This window comes from Oryctolagus cuniculus, chromosome 10, assembly GCF_051225735.1.
Source record: "Oryctolagus cuniculus isolate XC-2025 breed Fujian yellow rabbit chromosome 10, ASM5122573v1, whole genome shotgun sequence".
NCBI classification, from domain to species: domain Eukaryota; kingdom Metazoa; phylum Chordata; class Mammalia; order Lagomorpha; family Leporidae; genus Oryctolagus; species Oryctolagus cuniculus.
Genome location: NC_142876.1, coordinates 54,578,565 through 54,596,698, shown reverse-complemented (window position 1 = coordinate 54,596,698; position 18,134 = coordinate 54,578,565). Strand labels below are relative to the sequence as shown.

The 18,134-nt window shown below is 51.9% G+C and overlaps 1 protein-coding gene across 10 annotated transcripts in view; it reads right to left on the bottom strand.

Moving 5' to 3' along the window:
* Positions 1-5,628: 5,628 nt before the first annotated feature.
* Positions 5,629-18,134, bottom strand: part of SLC35D4 (solute carrier family 35 member D4) — a 128,579-nt gene continuing 116,073 nt past the window's right edge. For 6 of the 10 annotated variants that reach the window (XM_070050391.2, XM_051851343.3, XM_070050393.2 and 3 more), the window contains 2 exons: positions 17,976-18,040; positions 5,629-8,138 (listed from right to left, as the gene is read on the bottom strand). In XM_070050391.2, the coding sequence (XP_069906492.2) occupies positions 8,078-8,138; positions 17,976-18,040 (126 nt within the window). In that variant the 3' untranslated portion in view covers positions 5,629-8,077. Of the gene's footprint in view, positions 8,139-11,412; positions 12,908-17,975; positions 18,041-18,134 lie in introns of those variants that run through there. The other 4 variants (XM_089305260.1, XM_089305265.1, XM_089305262.1 and 1 more) reach the window with 3 other exon arrangements.

Here is an 18,134-nt window from a genome sequence, read left to right as displayed (position 1 = left end):
AGCCAGGCCACCACAAATGCAGCTCCCAGAAGGAGCAAAGAATACCCCGTTCATGGGGCCGAGCCCGTGCCCGGCTCTGAAGTGCTTCCAGACACAGAAGGCCTTGTGCAAGTCCCAGAGGCTCGGCTTTCCCGGTGCTTTGCTGCTCTGCTCTGGGGGCCCCCGAGTCCTCCGGTGGGCAGCCAGTGCCCCGAGTGGGCAGCTGAGCGGGGCTGTCTCTGGGGGTCATGGCTCCTTGTGTCTGTTCAGAACTCAGTGACCTGGCAAGGGGGCGGGGGTAAGGGGACCACCCAGCCCCTGGGAGGGCACCAGGGCGGACTGGTTTGGAAAACAACTTTGGAAGCTTGGCTCTGTAGGGGGGGGGGGGGTCTGGGGGAGGGTTTTGTGCTGGCAGGGACTCAGAGGTCTGTATCTCTAAAAAAATATTTATTTTCATTTTATTTGAAAGGCAGGCACACACAGACACAGAGATCTCCCATCCACTGGTTCACCCCAAATGCCTACAACAGCCAGGGCTGGGCCAGGCTGAAGCCAGGAGCCAGGAGCTGACTCCATCCAGGCTCTCCGATGTGGGTAGCAGGAACCCAAGCAGCTGGGCCATCTTCCCTGCCTTCCTGAGTGCATTAGCAGGGAGCTGGATCTGAAGTGGAGGAGCTGGGACTCAAACCAGGCACTCAGATATAGGATGCTGGAGTCCCGAGCCCGTGACTGTTGGTCTAAGTGAGTGCTGACAGAAGAGTGCCACTCTGACAAACTTTGGAGTTCTGTATTGCTGGGGGCGGCGGAGGGGAGAGTGGCGCAAGAGCAGGCTCATGCCCTAAGGAAGTCTCAACCCCGAAGCCCAGAGCAACAGGGTTTATAAAGGCAAAAACCACAAGGAGGGGGGCAGGGTGACCTCAGGCCTATGTGAAACTAGTATCAATCACAATGTCGACAACACCAATTACAACCTTAACCTACAGCATATGGGAAACTAATATCAATTACAATCTTGACATCACCCATTACAATCTTAACAATTCCAATTACAGTCTTGACATAGATCCAGGTAGCAGCTTGAATCATATGTGCCCTCTCTCTTTCTCTCTCACTAACTCTACCTGTTAAAAAAAAAGGGGGGGGGGCGGCGCCGCAGCTCACTTGGCTAATCCTCCCCCTGCAGCGCTAGCACCCTAGGTTCTAGTCCCGGTCGGGGCATCGGATTCTGTCCCAGTTGCTCCTCTTCCAGTCCAGCTCTCTGCTGTAACCCAGGAAGGCAGTGGAAGATGGCCCAAGTGCTTGGGCCCTGCCCCGCATGGGAGACCAGGAGGAAGCACCTGGCTCCTGACTTCGGATCGGCACAGCACGCCGGCCATAGTGGCCATTTTGGGGGTGAACCAACAGAAGGAAGACCTTTCTCTCTGTTTCTCTCTCTCTCACTAACTCTACCTGTCAAAAAAAAAAAAAAATAGGCAAATTACAATTGTAACATTAATCCAGGTGCAGCCTGCCAGTTTTTTTTTTTTTTTTTTTTTTTTTTTTTTTTTTTTGACAGGCAGAGTGGACAGTGAGAGAGAGAGACAGAGAGAAAGGTCTTCCTTTTGCCGTTGGTTCACCCTCCAATGGCCGCCGCGGCCGGTGCGCTGCGGCCGGCGCACCGCGCTGATCCGATGGCAGGAGCCAGGAGCCAGGTGCTTATCCTGGTCTCCCATGGGGTGCAGGGCCCAAGCACCTGGGCCATCCTCCACTGCACTCCCTGGCCACAGCAGAGGGCTGGCCTGGAAGAGGGGCAACCGGGACAGAATCCGGTGCCCCGACCGGGACTAGAACCCGGTGTGCCGGCGCCGCTAGGCGGAGGATTAGCCTAGTGAGCCGCGGCGCCGGCCCAGCCTGCCAGTTTTTAAGCTCAGGTGATCATGCTAGTTTCTATGTTCTGCCAAGAGGGATGCAGTGTCCTGTTACTGAGTTTTGCACCACAGGTACTTTCAGACCATAGTCTCAAGGCACGGGGTGCTCTCTTGAGATGGAGTCTTGGGTGCTCTAAAATGGAGTCCCTACTGTCAAGGTGCCACTTCAACTTGACCAGGTGTGCTACAATACCGCCCCTCCCCAACTCCAGGGCTCACCTCCAAGGCATCCACTAGGAGTCTTGCATGAAGAATGGAAACCATGACACAGGGGAAGCACCTGCACTATGCCTGGTGCATGCTGGGAGCTCACACATGGTACTTCCCGTCCCTACACTCAGATCACACCCCTGCCAGTCTCCTCCCCTGGGCACGACCTGACCTGCAAAGGGCAGACCACCGAGGGAGACCGGGGGTGGGGAGCGCATGATGGGAGGGCCCCCTTCATTCCTCTAAGTAGCCAAGGATCTCGGGGAGGCTCCTCCCCTCCTCTGTGTCTGTCCCTTTCTGACGCTAACGACAACTCCTCCATTGGAGACTCCTTGTGAGGTTCAAGTGCAACGGCTGCATAAGCCAAGCACGGGGAGCAGCAGCGTGCTCTGCAGCTCAGTGCAGGCCACCAGCTGTCCGGCCCATCTCCCTGCCCACACTGCCTCAGGCACCCTTCCCGTGCCTCATACCCTGAGCCCAGCCACATCACGAGTCTCAGGCCTACGTGGCAGCCTGTGGCCCACACGTGGCGGGTTTATCACAAGACTGGCCCAGCCTCCTCCCTGAACTAATGAGGAGAGAGGGCAGCACATTCCAGTGTGGGGACCCACAACATCACGCTGTGTCCTCCAAAGCAGTTCTCATTCAGCCGTTCTTCACCTGGACTCCGTAACTCTTAGAGATCCGACAGACAGACTTCCTGGAGGGCAAACCCCTGCAAGCGGTGTGCATGCGTGTGCGTGTGCAGGTGTGTGTAGAAATTCCTTACCTTCCATCGGATCCTCAGAAGCACCTATTGTCCTCCCCTTTCTTTGCTCCGCAGAAGCATCCACGTGGCTCTGACGTGTTATTTTCTTGTTCAGTGTCCGTCTCCACCACTTGAAAGGAAGCTCCAGGGCTTGTCTGGTTCGTGATCCTAACACAGGGCTGGGGGCACAGATTCTCAGTATCTTGTGAATGAATGAATGAGTCAACGAGGGCCTCTGACCTCACGGCCAAGGACTGCGGTTCTGCCCTGCATGTGGGTCTGGGCCAGCCCTGCACAGTCTGCAGGGTCCTCCTCCCAGGGACGCTCCTGGGCTGAGGTCAGTGGAGCAGAGCTGGGGCTCCTGGAGTGAAGAGCCCAGCCTGGACCTGCCGAGAAGAGCGGCGTTCAGGGGCCTCAGAGCACAGCGCATTCACCCCAGCACCTTCCAGTGAAGGCAGGAGGGCTGGGGTCCCTGCTGGTTCCCACCGCTGGGTAACATCTGGCCTTTTTCCGTACCTCATGCTGTCAGTCATGACCTTCATTACTCAGCTGAGGGATGTTTCTTCCCCACGTGGCAGTGCCAGGGGTCACCTGATGGTGTTTGGCTGGCAGGGGGCTGGTCCAGAGGGCTGGTCTGAGCTCAGTGGGCTCCTCCGGCACCTGGGCTCTACAATATGGCAGTGCAGGGCTCCCGGAGGCTGCCCCAGGAGAATGAGACCCGGCCTTGAAAGTCCACAGCAACCAACTCACAGAGCCAGCCCGTATCCAAAAGGATGAACCAGGAAATGCGCACGGGCAGGAAGGCCACCGGGGTGGCAGTGGGCGTGGGGTCATCTTTGGATACAAGCCACCACGGCCTCCTTCTGGCTGGGCTCAAAGACAAGGTTTAAAGCCAGGGAGGCTGGCCGGGGTGGGTAGAAGACCAAGGAGCCTCACCCCTTTGACCGGCTTTCCCTGGAACAAGACTCCAAGGACCATCAAGTGAATCCACAGGCGGCCTGCCCACTTGAGCGTCCAGTAGATTCCATGTTCTATTTTGCTACTTTGTCCAGGGCGGCCGTTCAGTAGAGACGCCATGACCCAGGCACCACTGAGGACGTGTGCTGTTCAGTGCCTGCAGTTTCATCAGATCTGGGACCGTCTTCCTGCTTTGGGACCCACAGACTGGTGGAGAGGGTGGCCCCTCCTGGCACGGCCCCCAGGCTCCCTGGGCTGCCGCTGTCCCTTCAACCTTCAAACCACTCAGCACCTGAGCAAGTCAGTCCCTGGGAATCAGCGCCTGAGAACTCACAACAGTGGCTGGTGGTTCTGGAACACCTGGAACGATGGTGAAGGTGAGAGCGGTCTCATTCTCACGGGCTCCTGGCTGCTGCAGCCCCACCCAGGGAGGGTTTCCCACACAACCTCGGGGAGGCCACTGGGAGGAAGCGGGACACTCTGGGAAGGCAGCCGGGATGCAGGCAAAGGGCGCGAAGTGTCCTTCCAGAAGACAGTCACACGGGGCCTCAGGGAAGTCAGGAATCCACATCTCAGCATCTCCCGGAGAACGGACAACCCTTGTAATACACAGGAAGTTCCAAGTCTCCCACGGCACTCTCAAGTGAAAGAATGGGCTCTGGAAGATCCGGGGTGGAGACCCAGCTGGGCGGCCTTGCAAAAGTTATTCCATCTCCCGGAATGTCCTTGGTGACATGGAGGGAAGGTCACCTGTACTTCCGTGGACGTGGAGCATGGCGAGTGCCTGGCACCACGCTCGGCAGCCATTTGGCATCAGTCACCAACAGCCTCAGATATTCTGCCGGGTTGGTGACTCCAGCGGCTGCTGCTCCACTCCTGTCCCTGGCTGCCTCCCTGCACCAAGCAAGGGGCCTATGATGTCTGAAATTACTTCTGTGCAGTAAACCACACGGAAAAGGTAGAGTAACAGGAGAACCTGATTTTGATAAGATATATTAACTTTATAGATAATAGATATTTAAAATGTTATCATTGAGGGGCAGTCATTTGACCTAGTGGTTAGGACATCGGTTAAGACACGTGCATCCCACATGGGAGTGCCTGGACTCGAGTCCCAGCTCTGGCTTCTGATTCCAGCTTCCTGCTAAAGCAGTGATGGCTCAAGTAATTGGGTTTCTGCCACCCAAGTGGGAGCACAGATTGAGTTCTTGGCTCTTGACTTCAGCCTGACCCAGCAGTCTTGGCCACACATCTATCTGGGGAGTGAACTAGCAGATGGGAGTCCTCTGTCTGCATCTCTCTCTCAAGTAAAAGAAAGTATCGTTTCCACACGTAATCAATACAGAATCCGTTACGAGACATTTTACAGTCTGTCTTTCTTTCGGAAAGGCAGAGAGAGAGAGATCTTGCATCCACTGGTTTACTCCCCAAATGCCCACAACGGCCAGAGCTGACCCAGGCCGAAGCCAGGAGTCTGGAACTCCACCTGGGTCTCCCATAAAGGTGGCAGAAGCCCAAGCACTGGAGTCATCATTTGCTGCCTTCCTGTATGCCTTAGTAGAGAGCTGGATCACATACAGGACGCAGGCGTCTCAAGTGGCTGCTTCGCCCTTTGTGACACATTTCAGTGTTCAAGTTGCTGTGGCTCATGGGAATGTGACTGACAGCCCAGGTCAAGCAGGGGCTTGCAGTCAAGTGGCCTGGGGCCAGTAAGAGGAGCCTGGACCTTGTTCAAGCAAGACACAAGAACTCCCTCCCCAGGATCCCAACAACCTTTGCTGCAAAACTCCCCTGCCAGGGCTGGAGAAAAGAAAAAGCAAGACAAAGTACCAAGAAAATAAATGGTTTATTTTTCTTTACACCCATAGCACATTAGTAATAATACACAGTCATACAGAAACTTGCCCCAAATTGACAGAAGGCATATTATTTATTTGTGCAAACGAAGAAACTGAAACATTCCAGCTTTGACCTGGGGTCCACAGGACATGAGCGTGGAAGGAGGGTGGGGCTACCTGGAGAATCCCTGCTGGGGGAGCTGAGACAGGAGAGGTTCGGACAGTGAGAGACCGGGGTACCCTGTGCTGTGCCCGTCTGCAGCCCCCTGGCTCGCCCTGCATTCAGGGCTGAGTGTGTGCGCTTGAGCATAAGAGGTGGAGGTTGGAGCTTGCCGGGAAAGGCACAGAAACAGAAGGAGAAGGAAGAAAACCATCTCTCCTCTCAAAGAAAAGCCCGTGACTTCAACAACGGGGCCTGCAATGCTGGGAGAAACCCAAGCGACGACAAAAACGCCCTTGCTGGAGATTTTTTGGGAGAAGATCTAAAACAGCACAGCAGAGCTTTTTGAGGTCAGTGCTGCTGGAAACAGGAGCAGGGCTTCACAAGTCCTGATGGTCACATGACAAACAGGGACCTGGACGGATGCCACTTTCTGGAGTGGAAACTGGTCCTGCTGTGCGGGTCAGGGGGCAGCTAAAGAATAAGTAAACTTCTGAAGCCAGATTTTCTACTTAATCGTCAGTCTATGAAAAGTTAGGCAACCCGATGAAGCAAGTTGCAAACTATACAAAAGTGGACTTCAAAAAGATGGTGGAGGCCGGCGCCATGGCTCACTAGGCTAATCCTCTGCCTGTGGCGCCAGTACTCTGGGTTCTAGTCCCGGCTGGGGCACCGGATTCTGTCCCGGTTGCCCTTCTTCCAGTCCAGCTCTCTGCTGTGGCCCGGGAGGGCAGTGGAGGATGGCCCAAGTGCTTGGGCCCTGCACCCGCATGGGAAACCAGGAAAAAGCACCTGGCTCCTGGCTTTGGATAGGTGCAGTGCGCCAGCCGTAGCAGCCATTTGGGGGGTGAACCAATGGAAGGAAGACCTTTCTATCTCTCTCTCTTACTCTGCCTGTCAAAAAAAAAAAAAAAAAAAAAAAAAGATTGTGGAAAAAGGAAATGAAACTTCAGTGCAAAAAAGTTTTGAAATCCATGCATGGCTCTGTTTTTTTCATAATGTGCATTGTCCGTGAACTTTGTGAAGACCCCACCTATGTGTAGAGCTCACTCTGAGTATCTTTACCTTGACTGATAAGCAGACACTACGGAATCACAATGAAATGAAACTAAGGTACTCAAATATAACAATCCATTCCTGCTTGTTTCCTTTGTGTTTTTCAACAAGTTGGGGAAAACCTGCAGCAAAAGGGCCCCTGCCTGAGCTGACTTCCTTCTTCCCAGGGCGTGGTGCTGGATGCTGAAGGGGAGCCAGGCCAAAGCCAGGAGCCGGGAACTCCATCCAGGTCTCCCACATGGGTGGCAGGGGCCCAAGTGCTTGGGCCATCTTGCGCTGCTTTCCCAGGCCATTAGCAGGAAGCTGGATCAGAAGCAGAGCAGCTGGGACTCGAACCGGCACTCCAATGTGGGATGCCGGCACATCTAGAGGTGGTTTAACCTGCTGCATCATAACACCAGCCCCCATCCAATTTTTAATCTGGCCTGAAATATATACTTCATTGTTCAATGATTTGAAACCTCCTCTCAGAGATCAGAGAATTAAATGATTAAATGTTTTAAGGAATATAAATATAAATGCGCATGTGTGTTTTTGTGACCTGTCCATGGAGGACACTCATCAATGCGTATAAGCCTGTTCCCTCTGGTGATCATTTAGTACTAGCTTAACCAGGTGGGTGAAAAAGAGTATGTGGAATGCAAGACAACACACAAGTTTACAGAAACAAAGAGAAGTCTGGAAGCAGGAAATAAACAGCAACATCAACCAAAAAGACTGTCACTCACTCCAGAGTCTACAGCATCCTTGCCGGCTTCTTCCTTGGCCCACAGTTCCCCCTGCCCAGCCTCCATGTGTGCCCAGGTTTGTCAAAGGGCAGCCCTCATGTGCCGTTTGCTCTATGCTCATGCATGAGTAGGTGTGGGATCCAGGCAAGCCAGGGCTAGAGCAAGCAAAGGACGGCCCCAGACACAAAAAAAAATGAAACAAAAAACACAAGAGAACACCCTGGGAGCAGTGGAGGGCGGTGAGTAGGCAGAGGCCCGCGGGTCAGTTGGGGCGAGTGGAGCCATCACAGTGAAATCCTCACTGTCCAGTTTTTGCAGAACTGTGTGCTCCAACACGAGACCCCGGAAGTTCTCCTTGCATGACCGATCATCGCACTCAGCTCTGGCAGGGCACGCGGAGGTCACGGGCTCTCCTGGCCTGGTCTCACTGTCCCTGTGTTCTTTCCGCCACCCGCAGCAGGGGCTCCAGGACCCAGGCGTGCTGTCCGGCGTCTCTAGGAGCCCTTCCGCTCGGAGAAAACCAGCAGGGCCTCTCCAAGCGCGGCGAGCAGGAGGCTGCAAAGCACAGAAGAGGTCAGCCTGTGCACCCCACGCACCCCTGCACCGCCTGCCTCCTGCTGGGGTGCGGCCCTTCCTCACCCCGAGCCCGTCACCTAGGGCAGACCCCAGCGACAGCAAGGGAGCTGAGTGGGCTTGGGGGGGGTGAGCGCTGAGACTTCCCCCAGCAAAGCAGGTGGCATGTCCGCTCATCCTGGCCAGGTGGGGAAGACCGTTCTCTAGGGGACATACGATGGGGCTCCCCAAAGCTTGTGGAAGATGGAATTAAAAGATAGAGTGCACTTTCCATGGACTGTTTTACTTTTTAATTATTTGAGAGGTAAAGAGACAGAGACACAGAGAGATTTCATCTGCTGGCTCACTCCTCAAATGCACCATGGCCAGGGCGGGGCAGGCCAAAGCTGGGAGCAGGGAACTCCATGCAGGTCTCCCATGTGGGTGGCAGGGACCCAAGTGCTTGGGCCATCACCACTGCCTCCCACGGTGGGCATCGTGTCGGGCTGGCGCCGCGGCTCACTAGGCTAATCCTCCGCCTTGCGGCGCCGGCACACCGGGTTCTAGTGCCGGTCGGGGCACCGGATTCTGTCCCGGTTGCCCCTCTTCCAGGCCAGCTCTCTGCTGTGGCCCGGGAGTGCAGTGGAGGATGGCCCAAGTGCTTGGGCCCTGCACTCCATGGGAGACCAGGATAAGTACCTGGCTCCAGCCATCAGATCAGCGCGGTGCGCCGACCGCAGCACGCCAGACGCGGCAGCCATTGGAGGGTGAACCAACGGCAAAGGAAGACCTTTCTCTCTGTCTCTCTCTCTCACTGTCCACTCTGTCAAAAAAAAAAAAAAAAAAAAGAAAGAAAGAAAGAAAGAAAGTCGGTGTCGTGAGTGGAAGTGGGACTGGAACCCAGCTACCTGGATGTGGGACATAGACATCGTAACCACTAGGCCCAGTGCCCGGCCCTCCATGAACGGTTTCAGGCCTCTGGCACCGGGGAAAGGCTTCCCCCAGAGTCCTCTGCTGCCTTTGCTGAAGAGGTTGACGGATGTGAAATCACCCAGGGATCCAGCATCTCAGCATTACTAAGGTGACGGTCTCTGGATCTTTTTACTTCATTTAGACGAACAGAACGTTTAACGGTAAAAACACAACGGGAGAATCCTGAATTCCCACCAGCATGGAAAGAAATGTGGTCAGGGATTTGAAAGTGAAAAAGTCGTGGGAGAACTGGAGACAGTGAGAAAAGGGAGAACTGAATGTCTTAACATGCCTAAAATGGAACACGGCCAAAGGTCTCTCCAGGCTCCGTTTGCAGCTCAGTAGTGTGTGGTGTCTGGACCCCATCTTCCTTCTGGGGACCAGGCTGGGCCATCCCAAGGAGATGACGATGATGGTGATTGGAGAGAGAACTGGTGTTCCACAGGGCCCGCCTGTTAGACACTTCCCTTCCCTTCTTCCCACCCACGCACCACCCCATCACCTACACAGTCACACGTGGCACCTCTGTACTTCAAACACGTTTGGGTGCTGGATGGCTGCTCCTGCTATATTCCCAGTGAAAAGTATCACCAAGGTGGGTGACTCTATTAGGGATAACTTGTACCCCTTTCTACTTTCAGTATAACATATCAACCGTGTGTGAGAATATCAAAACAGTGTTCAGAATCAGGCAGACCCGAGTTCAATTTCAGGCTCAAGTGTTCATTGTGTGTTATGCAGCCTTCGTCTCCCTCTCTGTGCCACAGAGATGATCACGTTGAGCAGTATCTGGGAGGCTTAGCGACACTTGTCCCTGAAGCAACCCACCCTGTGCTTGGCCAGTAATGGACAACCAATAAAATCTGATGATTTCCTAGCCAACTGCTCCTCTCCTGGGTGGCCCTAGGGGCTGGCCGGCTACCCACATGTGGCGTGAAGGCGTCTGGCAAGGGGCAGGCTGTCCTGCTGTGCAAAGCCAGCCACCTGTCCACAGATGAGCAGCTTTGTCACCGCAGTCAGCAAGGCTCTCTGGGCACCCGATAGTGTGGAAGGCAGCAGTGGAGTTGGCCCTGGGGATGGACCGAGATGTGATCTCACACCCACACACAGCCTCACACTGACGCAACAGCTGCTTCTTGTAACCCCATTTGCAAGTCCAAGTCCTGCTCTCTGGACCGAGAGAGAACAGAGCCTGGGACAATTCCCCAGTCAGGCTCTGGGCAAGACAAGGGTGATACTGGTCCAGGGGCCAGTCGCTGGGGGGAGGGGATGTCCCACCAACCAGCTAGCAACTGCAATGGAGGGCCAAGCGAGATGCCCACTGAGTATCGTAAGCTCCAACTGAGAATGCACTTGCCCTTTCCTACCGAATTACATTACGAATCACAATAAATCAAGTGTTTCTATTTAACTCACAGTCATGTATCTGGCATTAGTGTCTTCACTATGACCCAAAGACATTTCTAAGGACTCTCCTGGGTCTGTAATTAGCACATGGAGCCTAGCTTCTGGGAGAAACAGTGTTCCACGTTCAGAAGGGCCACATTGCACAGCATGGCCCCTGTGTGAGGCTGGGACGAGGGCCTGCGTCTTGCTCGTCCGTCTCACAACCCAGACGCTGGAGGCTCCGTGGCCTCCACTCTTTGGAGAAGAGAGGACTGTGAAGGGGAAGCCACTCTTCTCGCTGATGGCTCGCCTCTACAGATCGGGCTCTTCCTTTTAAGCAGAATGCTGTTCCCCGCAGTGTCCCCAACACAGTGGCCGGCTGCTCACGACCATGGGCAGGTGCAGTCACGGCTGTGGGGCGGGCGGGCAGCTTGGAGCTCTGGGTTTCAGAGGCGTTGTGTCTGGGAGTGGAACAGGGGCTCAGCCATTTCACACACTTGCCACTAATCCTCCTTAATCACCAGCAGGAAAGCCAGGGGAGGGGCTGGCCCTGGGCCACTTCTACTCCCACAGCCTTAGTTAGAACAATGCTGGAGTGAATAACCTTGCGCTTCATCTCTTTGGCTGAGCGATTTTACTAAACACCAAAGCAGCTTAGTGAATGCCAAAATGAAAACAAACCTTGGTTCAGTTTACGGTTAAGAGCGCCAGGGAGGGGAGCTTTGATGGTGTTTTTAAACAGCAGGAGAGAAGCTGACACAGGGTCTGGGACTCCTAATGGCATTACAACCATTTAAGCCAGGGCTTGACTGAACTGTTGGCAAATCTTGTAATCGCCGTCATTCCCAAAATGAACAAATTTCATGTAACAAAGGCATAAACAGACTGCAGAGTGCGCACGTCCAGAGACATCCATCACTCACTTCTCCTCTCTGGCTTTATTTTCAGTGTCTCTCCAGCCCTTCCTTTTCCTTGGGGGGTGGGGGGTGGCAAAGGCCCTGGCTACATTTTATACTTGTTATTCTGGCTGTTCAGTGAATTCCTAGTGAACCCACAAGACCGAGGAGGGAGACCGGGTCCTTGTCCTGGCTGCAGGCCCGACACCGGGGCGGCACCCAGCAACCGTTTGTTCAGTGAATGATGGAATCGTCGCCCTTGTCTCCCCTTGCCCTGTCTTTGCTTTTTCTTTTTCTTTTCTTCTTCACCACAGCATTTTGCCCAGTATCCTTGTCCCCTGGAGCCTTGCGGATCGACAGCGCCTAATTTGATAGATTATGATAAAATTTGAAAGGTAATGAACAGGCATTGGGAAGGCACTTCATGCATGGCATTTTGACCAAGAGGTTTCAAAATGTCTAATTCAAGTGCAGCACTGATCAGTATTAAACACCACGACCCTACAAGCATTTTGGAGGTTCTTTCTGCACCCCTACATTTATTCTTCCTAAACACGGGCTTGGCCAGTCTCCATAAAGTCCCCTAAAATCAGATAAGACTATCAAGGATGATAAACGATCATTTTCTCAAGCCCTTGGCGCTGGTGAAGTTTGTCCTAGGGACATCAGTCAATCTCACGTTTGACGACCTGTGCTCAATACAGGCTCAAGGGATGACAGGCAGAGGGATAACGCTGACCCCGAATCCTCAGCGCCTTTCTCTCCTGGCACCGACAGACTCTCCTAGTCCGTAAGAGGGGATTCTCAGGGGAGGCACCACGATGAATTCTGATACAGGGGCCCCGCTCACAGGTCAGAGCTCACTCTTCTGTGTTGAATCTCCTTTGGTGAAATTTTTAAGTCCAGGGAATTATTATCAGGATGCACCATAAAACTCAGTGAATTCAAGAATGAGTAATTAAAGATTAACCCAGATGTTTAAATTCCTGGGCCTGAAACAGATTGTTTTAAAATGAAAAACCAGATTATTGACTGGATAAGAGCAGTTGCTTTTCACTAAAGACTAAAAAATTGACAACACCGGGTACTTGGGTCTCTAATTGTTCCTGGCTGCAGTACTGAGGAGGTTGGCCACTTGCTGTTTCATCAACAAGCGCTCAGGGTAGACCTAGAGACATCAAAGGGAAGGGATGGAAATGGGGTTCCCTCCTGGAGCTGCTCACAGCCTGGTGGGCAACAGAGACTCAACGTGGCAGGTGCTCACGGAGGGACACAGGGCCCGCGGGAGGGCACGCTGAGCACTTGATGTTTTCTGGTCTGATCTAAATCTCTAACTGGGAGGTGAGCAAATGCCTTAGGATTTTGCTGACATTTCACACTGCATTTTCTCCACTCAGCCCCATGGGCCACGAGAGCAGTGATTCCCAGTCGGGGTCGGTTCGCCTCCCAGGGGACATCTGGCCAGGTCTGGAGATGTTTTTGTGTTGTGCCAGGGGCATCAGTTTGCAGTTAGACAGCCTACAAGACAAAAGACAACCCCCCAGAGCTAAGAAGAACCTGGACCCCAGTACCAACAGCACTACCCCGTGCAACTAAGCCGTGCCCCACCCCAGCAGTAGATAATTATGCATAGTGGACACTGAGCCCCACACGGTGACTTCACTGCGGTCAGCGGCTGGATCTACCTTGCCCCCATAGCCTCAGAGCCCAGCCCCGCAACCTCGCAGAATGAATGAATGAATGCACAAACGAATGAATGAGAGGACATCGGCTGGAGCAGTCCTCCTGTCTGAGGCAGTCTCGGGGTAGATCATGCTGGGTTGGGGGCACCTGCCCACATGAAAGGGCAGCTTCCATCCGTTCTAGCAACTGTCTCCACATGCGAGTGCAGGCCCAACATTAACAGCTGCTCCACATTTTCAAAAGAATCTGGAAATCTGGACTGGTACAAGGAAATCGTCCAGTTGCAAAATGTTGATGACTAATTTAGAATTTGAAAAGCAAAACACAAGGAGCAATAACTGCACAGGCAAACACAGTGGGTCCAAACAAAACAGGCCTGCGCCCCCACCCTTTGAGCCGCTGCTCAGTCCACACTGCCAGGCCACCGAGGCTGGCCTGTTCCTGTCCAGGACCTGGCCACGTGGGGACACACCCAGTGCACAGAAGACCAGCTCTGTATGGGAGAGAACATGTGAAGGACAGCCTGACACCCGTCTTCAGCTGGCTCACTTGGTGGCTGGAAAATTCTTTGGGGCTGAAAACACACCATCCTTAACCTCAAGAGTTCTAAAAAAAATCAGGAAATTCCAAAGTCAAGGTTCCTTTTGCAATAATCACACATGCTGTTTCCTTGATTTGGGTACACACAGCCTTTCTTTCCATTTTGTCCAGTGTATACCATCAAGTTAACAGGATGTGAAACAGCCCGGAGACACGGCCCCTCGCGGCCGGCCGCCTCGCCGACACTCTGACTTCTCATTCCCTTGCCAATGGACAACTGCCTTGTTCTTTTTTCTCACGCCCATTTCAACAACTGGGTTTCTCTGGTTCATTTTGAAATTCTGGTTGATGAAGCCTTGTTTATAAGAAAGAAAAATACTGTCAAGAATTTAGACTAATGCTGTGAAGGTTAAGGACTCAGACTTAGGGGAGAAGTCTCAAGAATATGAGGCTGCTTCAAAAAGTTCATGGAAAATGGAATCAAAAGGTCACTTTTGGTACAAAATGATTTTTGAAATCCATGCATATTTTTTATAATATGCACTTCTCATGAACTTTTTGAAGACCCCTGATATGCATGGAGTTCAGATACTTTTGTTAAACAACAAATTTATATTTTAATTCCATTTTTTAGGAATTTTTAAAAAATTTATTTTTAACTTTTCATTTTATGTGAGGGACAGAGACAGACAAGAGAGTGATCTTTCCTGTGGTGGTTCACTTCCAAATGTCCACAACAGCCAGTGCTGGACCAGGCCAAAGCCAGGAGTCCAACATTCAATCCAGGTCTCCCATGTGGTAGCAGAAACCCAAGTCCTTGGGCCATTACTCTGCTGCCCCCCGAGACTGTGCATTATTAGAAAGCTAGAATAGGAAGCAAAGCCAGGACTGGGATCCAGATACTCTTAACATGGGATGTGGGTGCCCCCAACAGCATCCTAACTGCCCAGCCAAACACCTGCCCCAGGAACTCCTTCAAGTGCCTTCATATACTGACAGCTGCTCCCCCTCTCTTGGCCGGGTGTTTTTCAGACATAGCTATGCCCATCATCTGTGATATCCCTGTCCAGGCCAGATGCACAAGAAGGAAGCAAAGGGTTAGCACCTTGTCCCCACTGCCCAACTCTAACTACAAATCACTAGGGCTCACCCTTGGCACTTCTGGCCTCTGTCCTGTTGCTGGGCGACAGAGGTCAAGTATTCTTCCATCCCTCAGCCTTGACAAGCCTCTCCCTTCTGCATAAGGCCCAGGTCCACACCAGGTGCAAGGCCCTACTTCCTCCCGCCTTCTCTTCCTGTTCAGTCTTCACATTCACTGGGCATTCAGAGTGCTCCTACCCTGCCCATCCCACACATTCCTTTAAATCTTTCGTTTCTCCTCAACACTCCTCGAAGGTTGAATGATGTCTTACACTTATGATTATCTCTTGCACATTTTGCATACGGCAGTCATTTGATAAATATTTTAAATGATTAATAGAATTACAGCAATAGTGCTAAAAATCTAAGGAGAGATTTATATTTTCCTAAAAATCTTCCACTGGATAGTCTTAGTGCATGAAATCAGCCCCTGAACAAAAATAACAAAAATTAAAACTGTCTTGTCCCAGGTAATGTTGCTATCTGTCGAATCATCTAGATACTTTTTTATAGACGGACATTCTGGCGGAAAGAACATTTAGGCCCATTTCCCTTATACCCCATGAGCTTTTACCTGTACACGGGCTATACCACAGGTAAGTTCTTAGCATATGCTAAATTGATCCTGGTAGGTTGTGGGGATTCAGAGCCACAGAGACTTCGATTTGAATCCTAATACTTAGAGAATCTTGGGAAAATCACTTAAACATCAGTATCTTCATCTGTGAAATGTGGGATAAAGGGGCCGGCACTGCGGTGCAGTGAGTTAAAGCCCTAGCCTGCAGCACCGGTGTCCCATATGGGTGCTGATTCGAGTCCTGGCTGCATCGCTTCTGATCCAGCTCTCTGCTAATGCGCCTGGGAAAGCAGCAGAGGGTGGCCCAAGTGCTTGGGCCCCTGTACCTGTGTGGGAGACCAGGAAGCAGCTCCTGGCTCTCGGGTTCAGATTGGTTCAGCTCCGGACATTGTGGCCATTTGGTGAGTGAACCAGTGGATGGAAGACCTCTCTCTCTCTCTCTCTCTCTCTCTCTCCCACCCTCCCTTTGTAACTCTTTCAAATAAATAAACCTTTTAAAAAAAAATGTGAGATAACTTGGAGGGTTATTGTAAAAGTGAATGAGACATTTACATAAAAATGTCTGAAGCTTAGCAGCTGCTCAATAAATGATTAACGCTGTGGCTTAGCCGGTAGGGCCGCTGCCTGCAATGCTGGCGTCCCATAGGGGCACCAGTTTGAGTCCCGGCTGCCCCACTTCTGATCCAGCTCTCTGTTTTGGCCTGGGAAAGCTGTAGAAGATGGCCCAAGTGCTTGGGCCCCTGCACCCAAGTGGGAGACCCAGAAAAAGCTCCTGGCTCCTGGCTTCATATCAGCACAGCTCCAGCTACTGAGGACATTTGGGGGATGAATCAGTGGATGGAAGATCTCTGTGTTTCTTTCTTTCTCTCTCTCTCTCTTTCTCTCTCTCTTTTTCAAATAAATAAATCTTTAGGGGAAAAAAAAGAAAATACTTATTTTCTAGAATCAGGAGCAAAGCTAAGCAACAATATGCCTTTTCCTTCCCCATAATACTAGAAAGAAATGTGAAAAGTTCTCCCAGCCCTTGTCTGCACTTCACTGTAGTCATGGGGCTCGAAGCCCAGGGGCAGGCTGAACCCAGCATGGAAACAAGCATCGTCTCGCAGTGGCCCTGGGCTTGCTCTTCTCCTCAGAAGAAAGGAGAACAGCAAACAGCAACAACAAACATGCACTATTCTGCACGTGCCGCCGGGCAGTGCCCGCGTTCACAGGGGAGGAGAGCCACGTGGCGCCAGCCCACAGCCTGGAGGCCAGATGAAGACTCACCAAGCACTAAGCTATTCACGAGGGATAAAAAGTGCACCTTGCTTGGCACGCACCACTGAGTGTGGCTTCATCTGAAAGACCCTGCCATGGCTGGGACCCCCAAATCCAATCCCTCCCTAGAACACCCAGAGTTCACCTTGCTTGCAACACACCTCCCTGATCAAACATTGCACTGTTCTCATGGATCAGCTAAGCTGGGGCTGCTGCTGCCAAGAGGTGACTGATGGAACAGAGGCCGAGAGTCCTGTACTTCCTTCCTGCTGTGTTTCTGTGTTGTTTTATGCCTCATACCAATAGCATGTACTCTTATTACTCTATTTAAAAATACCTAACCATATAGATGCTGAGCTAAAGCACACCCACCGATGAGAGCAGCCACAAGCCGAGCAGTTTTACCAGGTTACTCTCCATGACCTCCACCTCCCCTGCAGACAACAATCAAAACCCTTGGTGACCGTCACATCCTTGGTCTGAAGGTCACTAATCTGGAATATAGATTTGTCACTTGGTCAGCTCTCCAATGGGCAGAGCCTTGTGCAGTGTTTGGAGGTAACACCCACGTGATGGCTTCATTTCATTCCTAGTGTAAATACATACAGGTTGTAGATATATATGTGTGCAGTTATGAGTACAGCTGGCCTGTACATATACACACACACACACATACACACACATGCACACCACAAATATATGAGTACAGCTGGTCATACATATATAAAGGTAGATTTCACCTCCATGGATTCAACTATGTGCCCATTGACAAAAATCCAGAAAAAAATACAATTGCACCTGCACCAAACACATACAGTTTCTTTTTTCTTGTCATTATTCCCTAAACAACACAGTACAGCACCCACTTACATAGTGTTACATCGCATTAGGTATTGTGAGTAATCTAGAGATGGTTTACAACATGCAGGAGGACAGGCATGGGTTATTTGAAAATACTGCACTTCTTATACAAGAGGTTTGAGCACCCTCAGATTTTGGTATCTGCAGGGAGCCCTGGAATCACTCCCCTTTGGATACCAAAAGATAGACAGACACGACAGTTCAGGGAAGGGGGAAGGCATCAGCAACAACGGAAAGGTGCCCTGAGACGTTTCTTGGTCTGGTTACGGTGTGCATGGAAGGTTCCATGGGTGACAAATCACCAAGTTGTATGCTGATGACATATGCACTCTTCAGAATGCAGATTTACATGTCAACAAGAGAATTTCTTATTTAAAAAATAAAGATGGCTTCACTAACATGGAATTTGGTTCCGGGTGGAGACAGCACCCTACACAAACCCTTTCCTCACTGTTTGAGCGCAAAGCTAGTATTCTGATGACACCCAAACACAGATTTGCTTCTCTTCCCTCTGTGCAAAAGACTTACCACCCCACAGTCGCCCTGGTCAGCTTCATGTCAAACAGCAAGAGGGACAGAGCAGCTGTGACCACCTGCAGAGAGAATGGCAACAGGTCATCAGGGCAGCAGGACTCGCGACCTCCTGCGTCATTTCTCCCTGGCTCGGATCTGACAGCAGCATCTCCC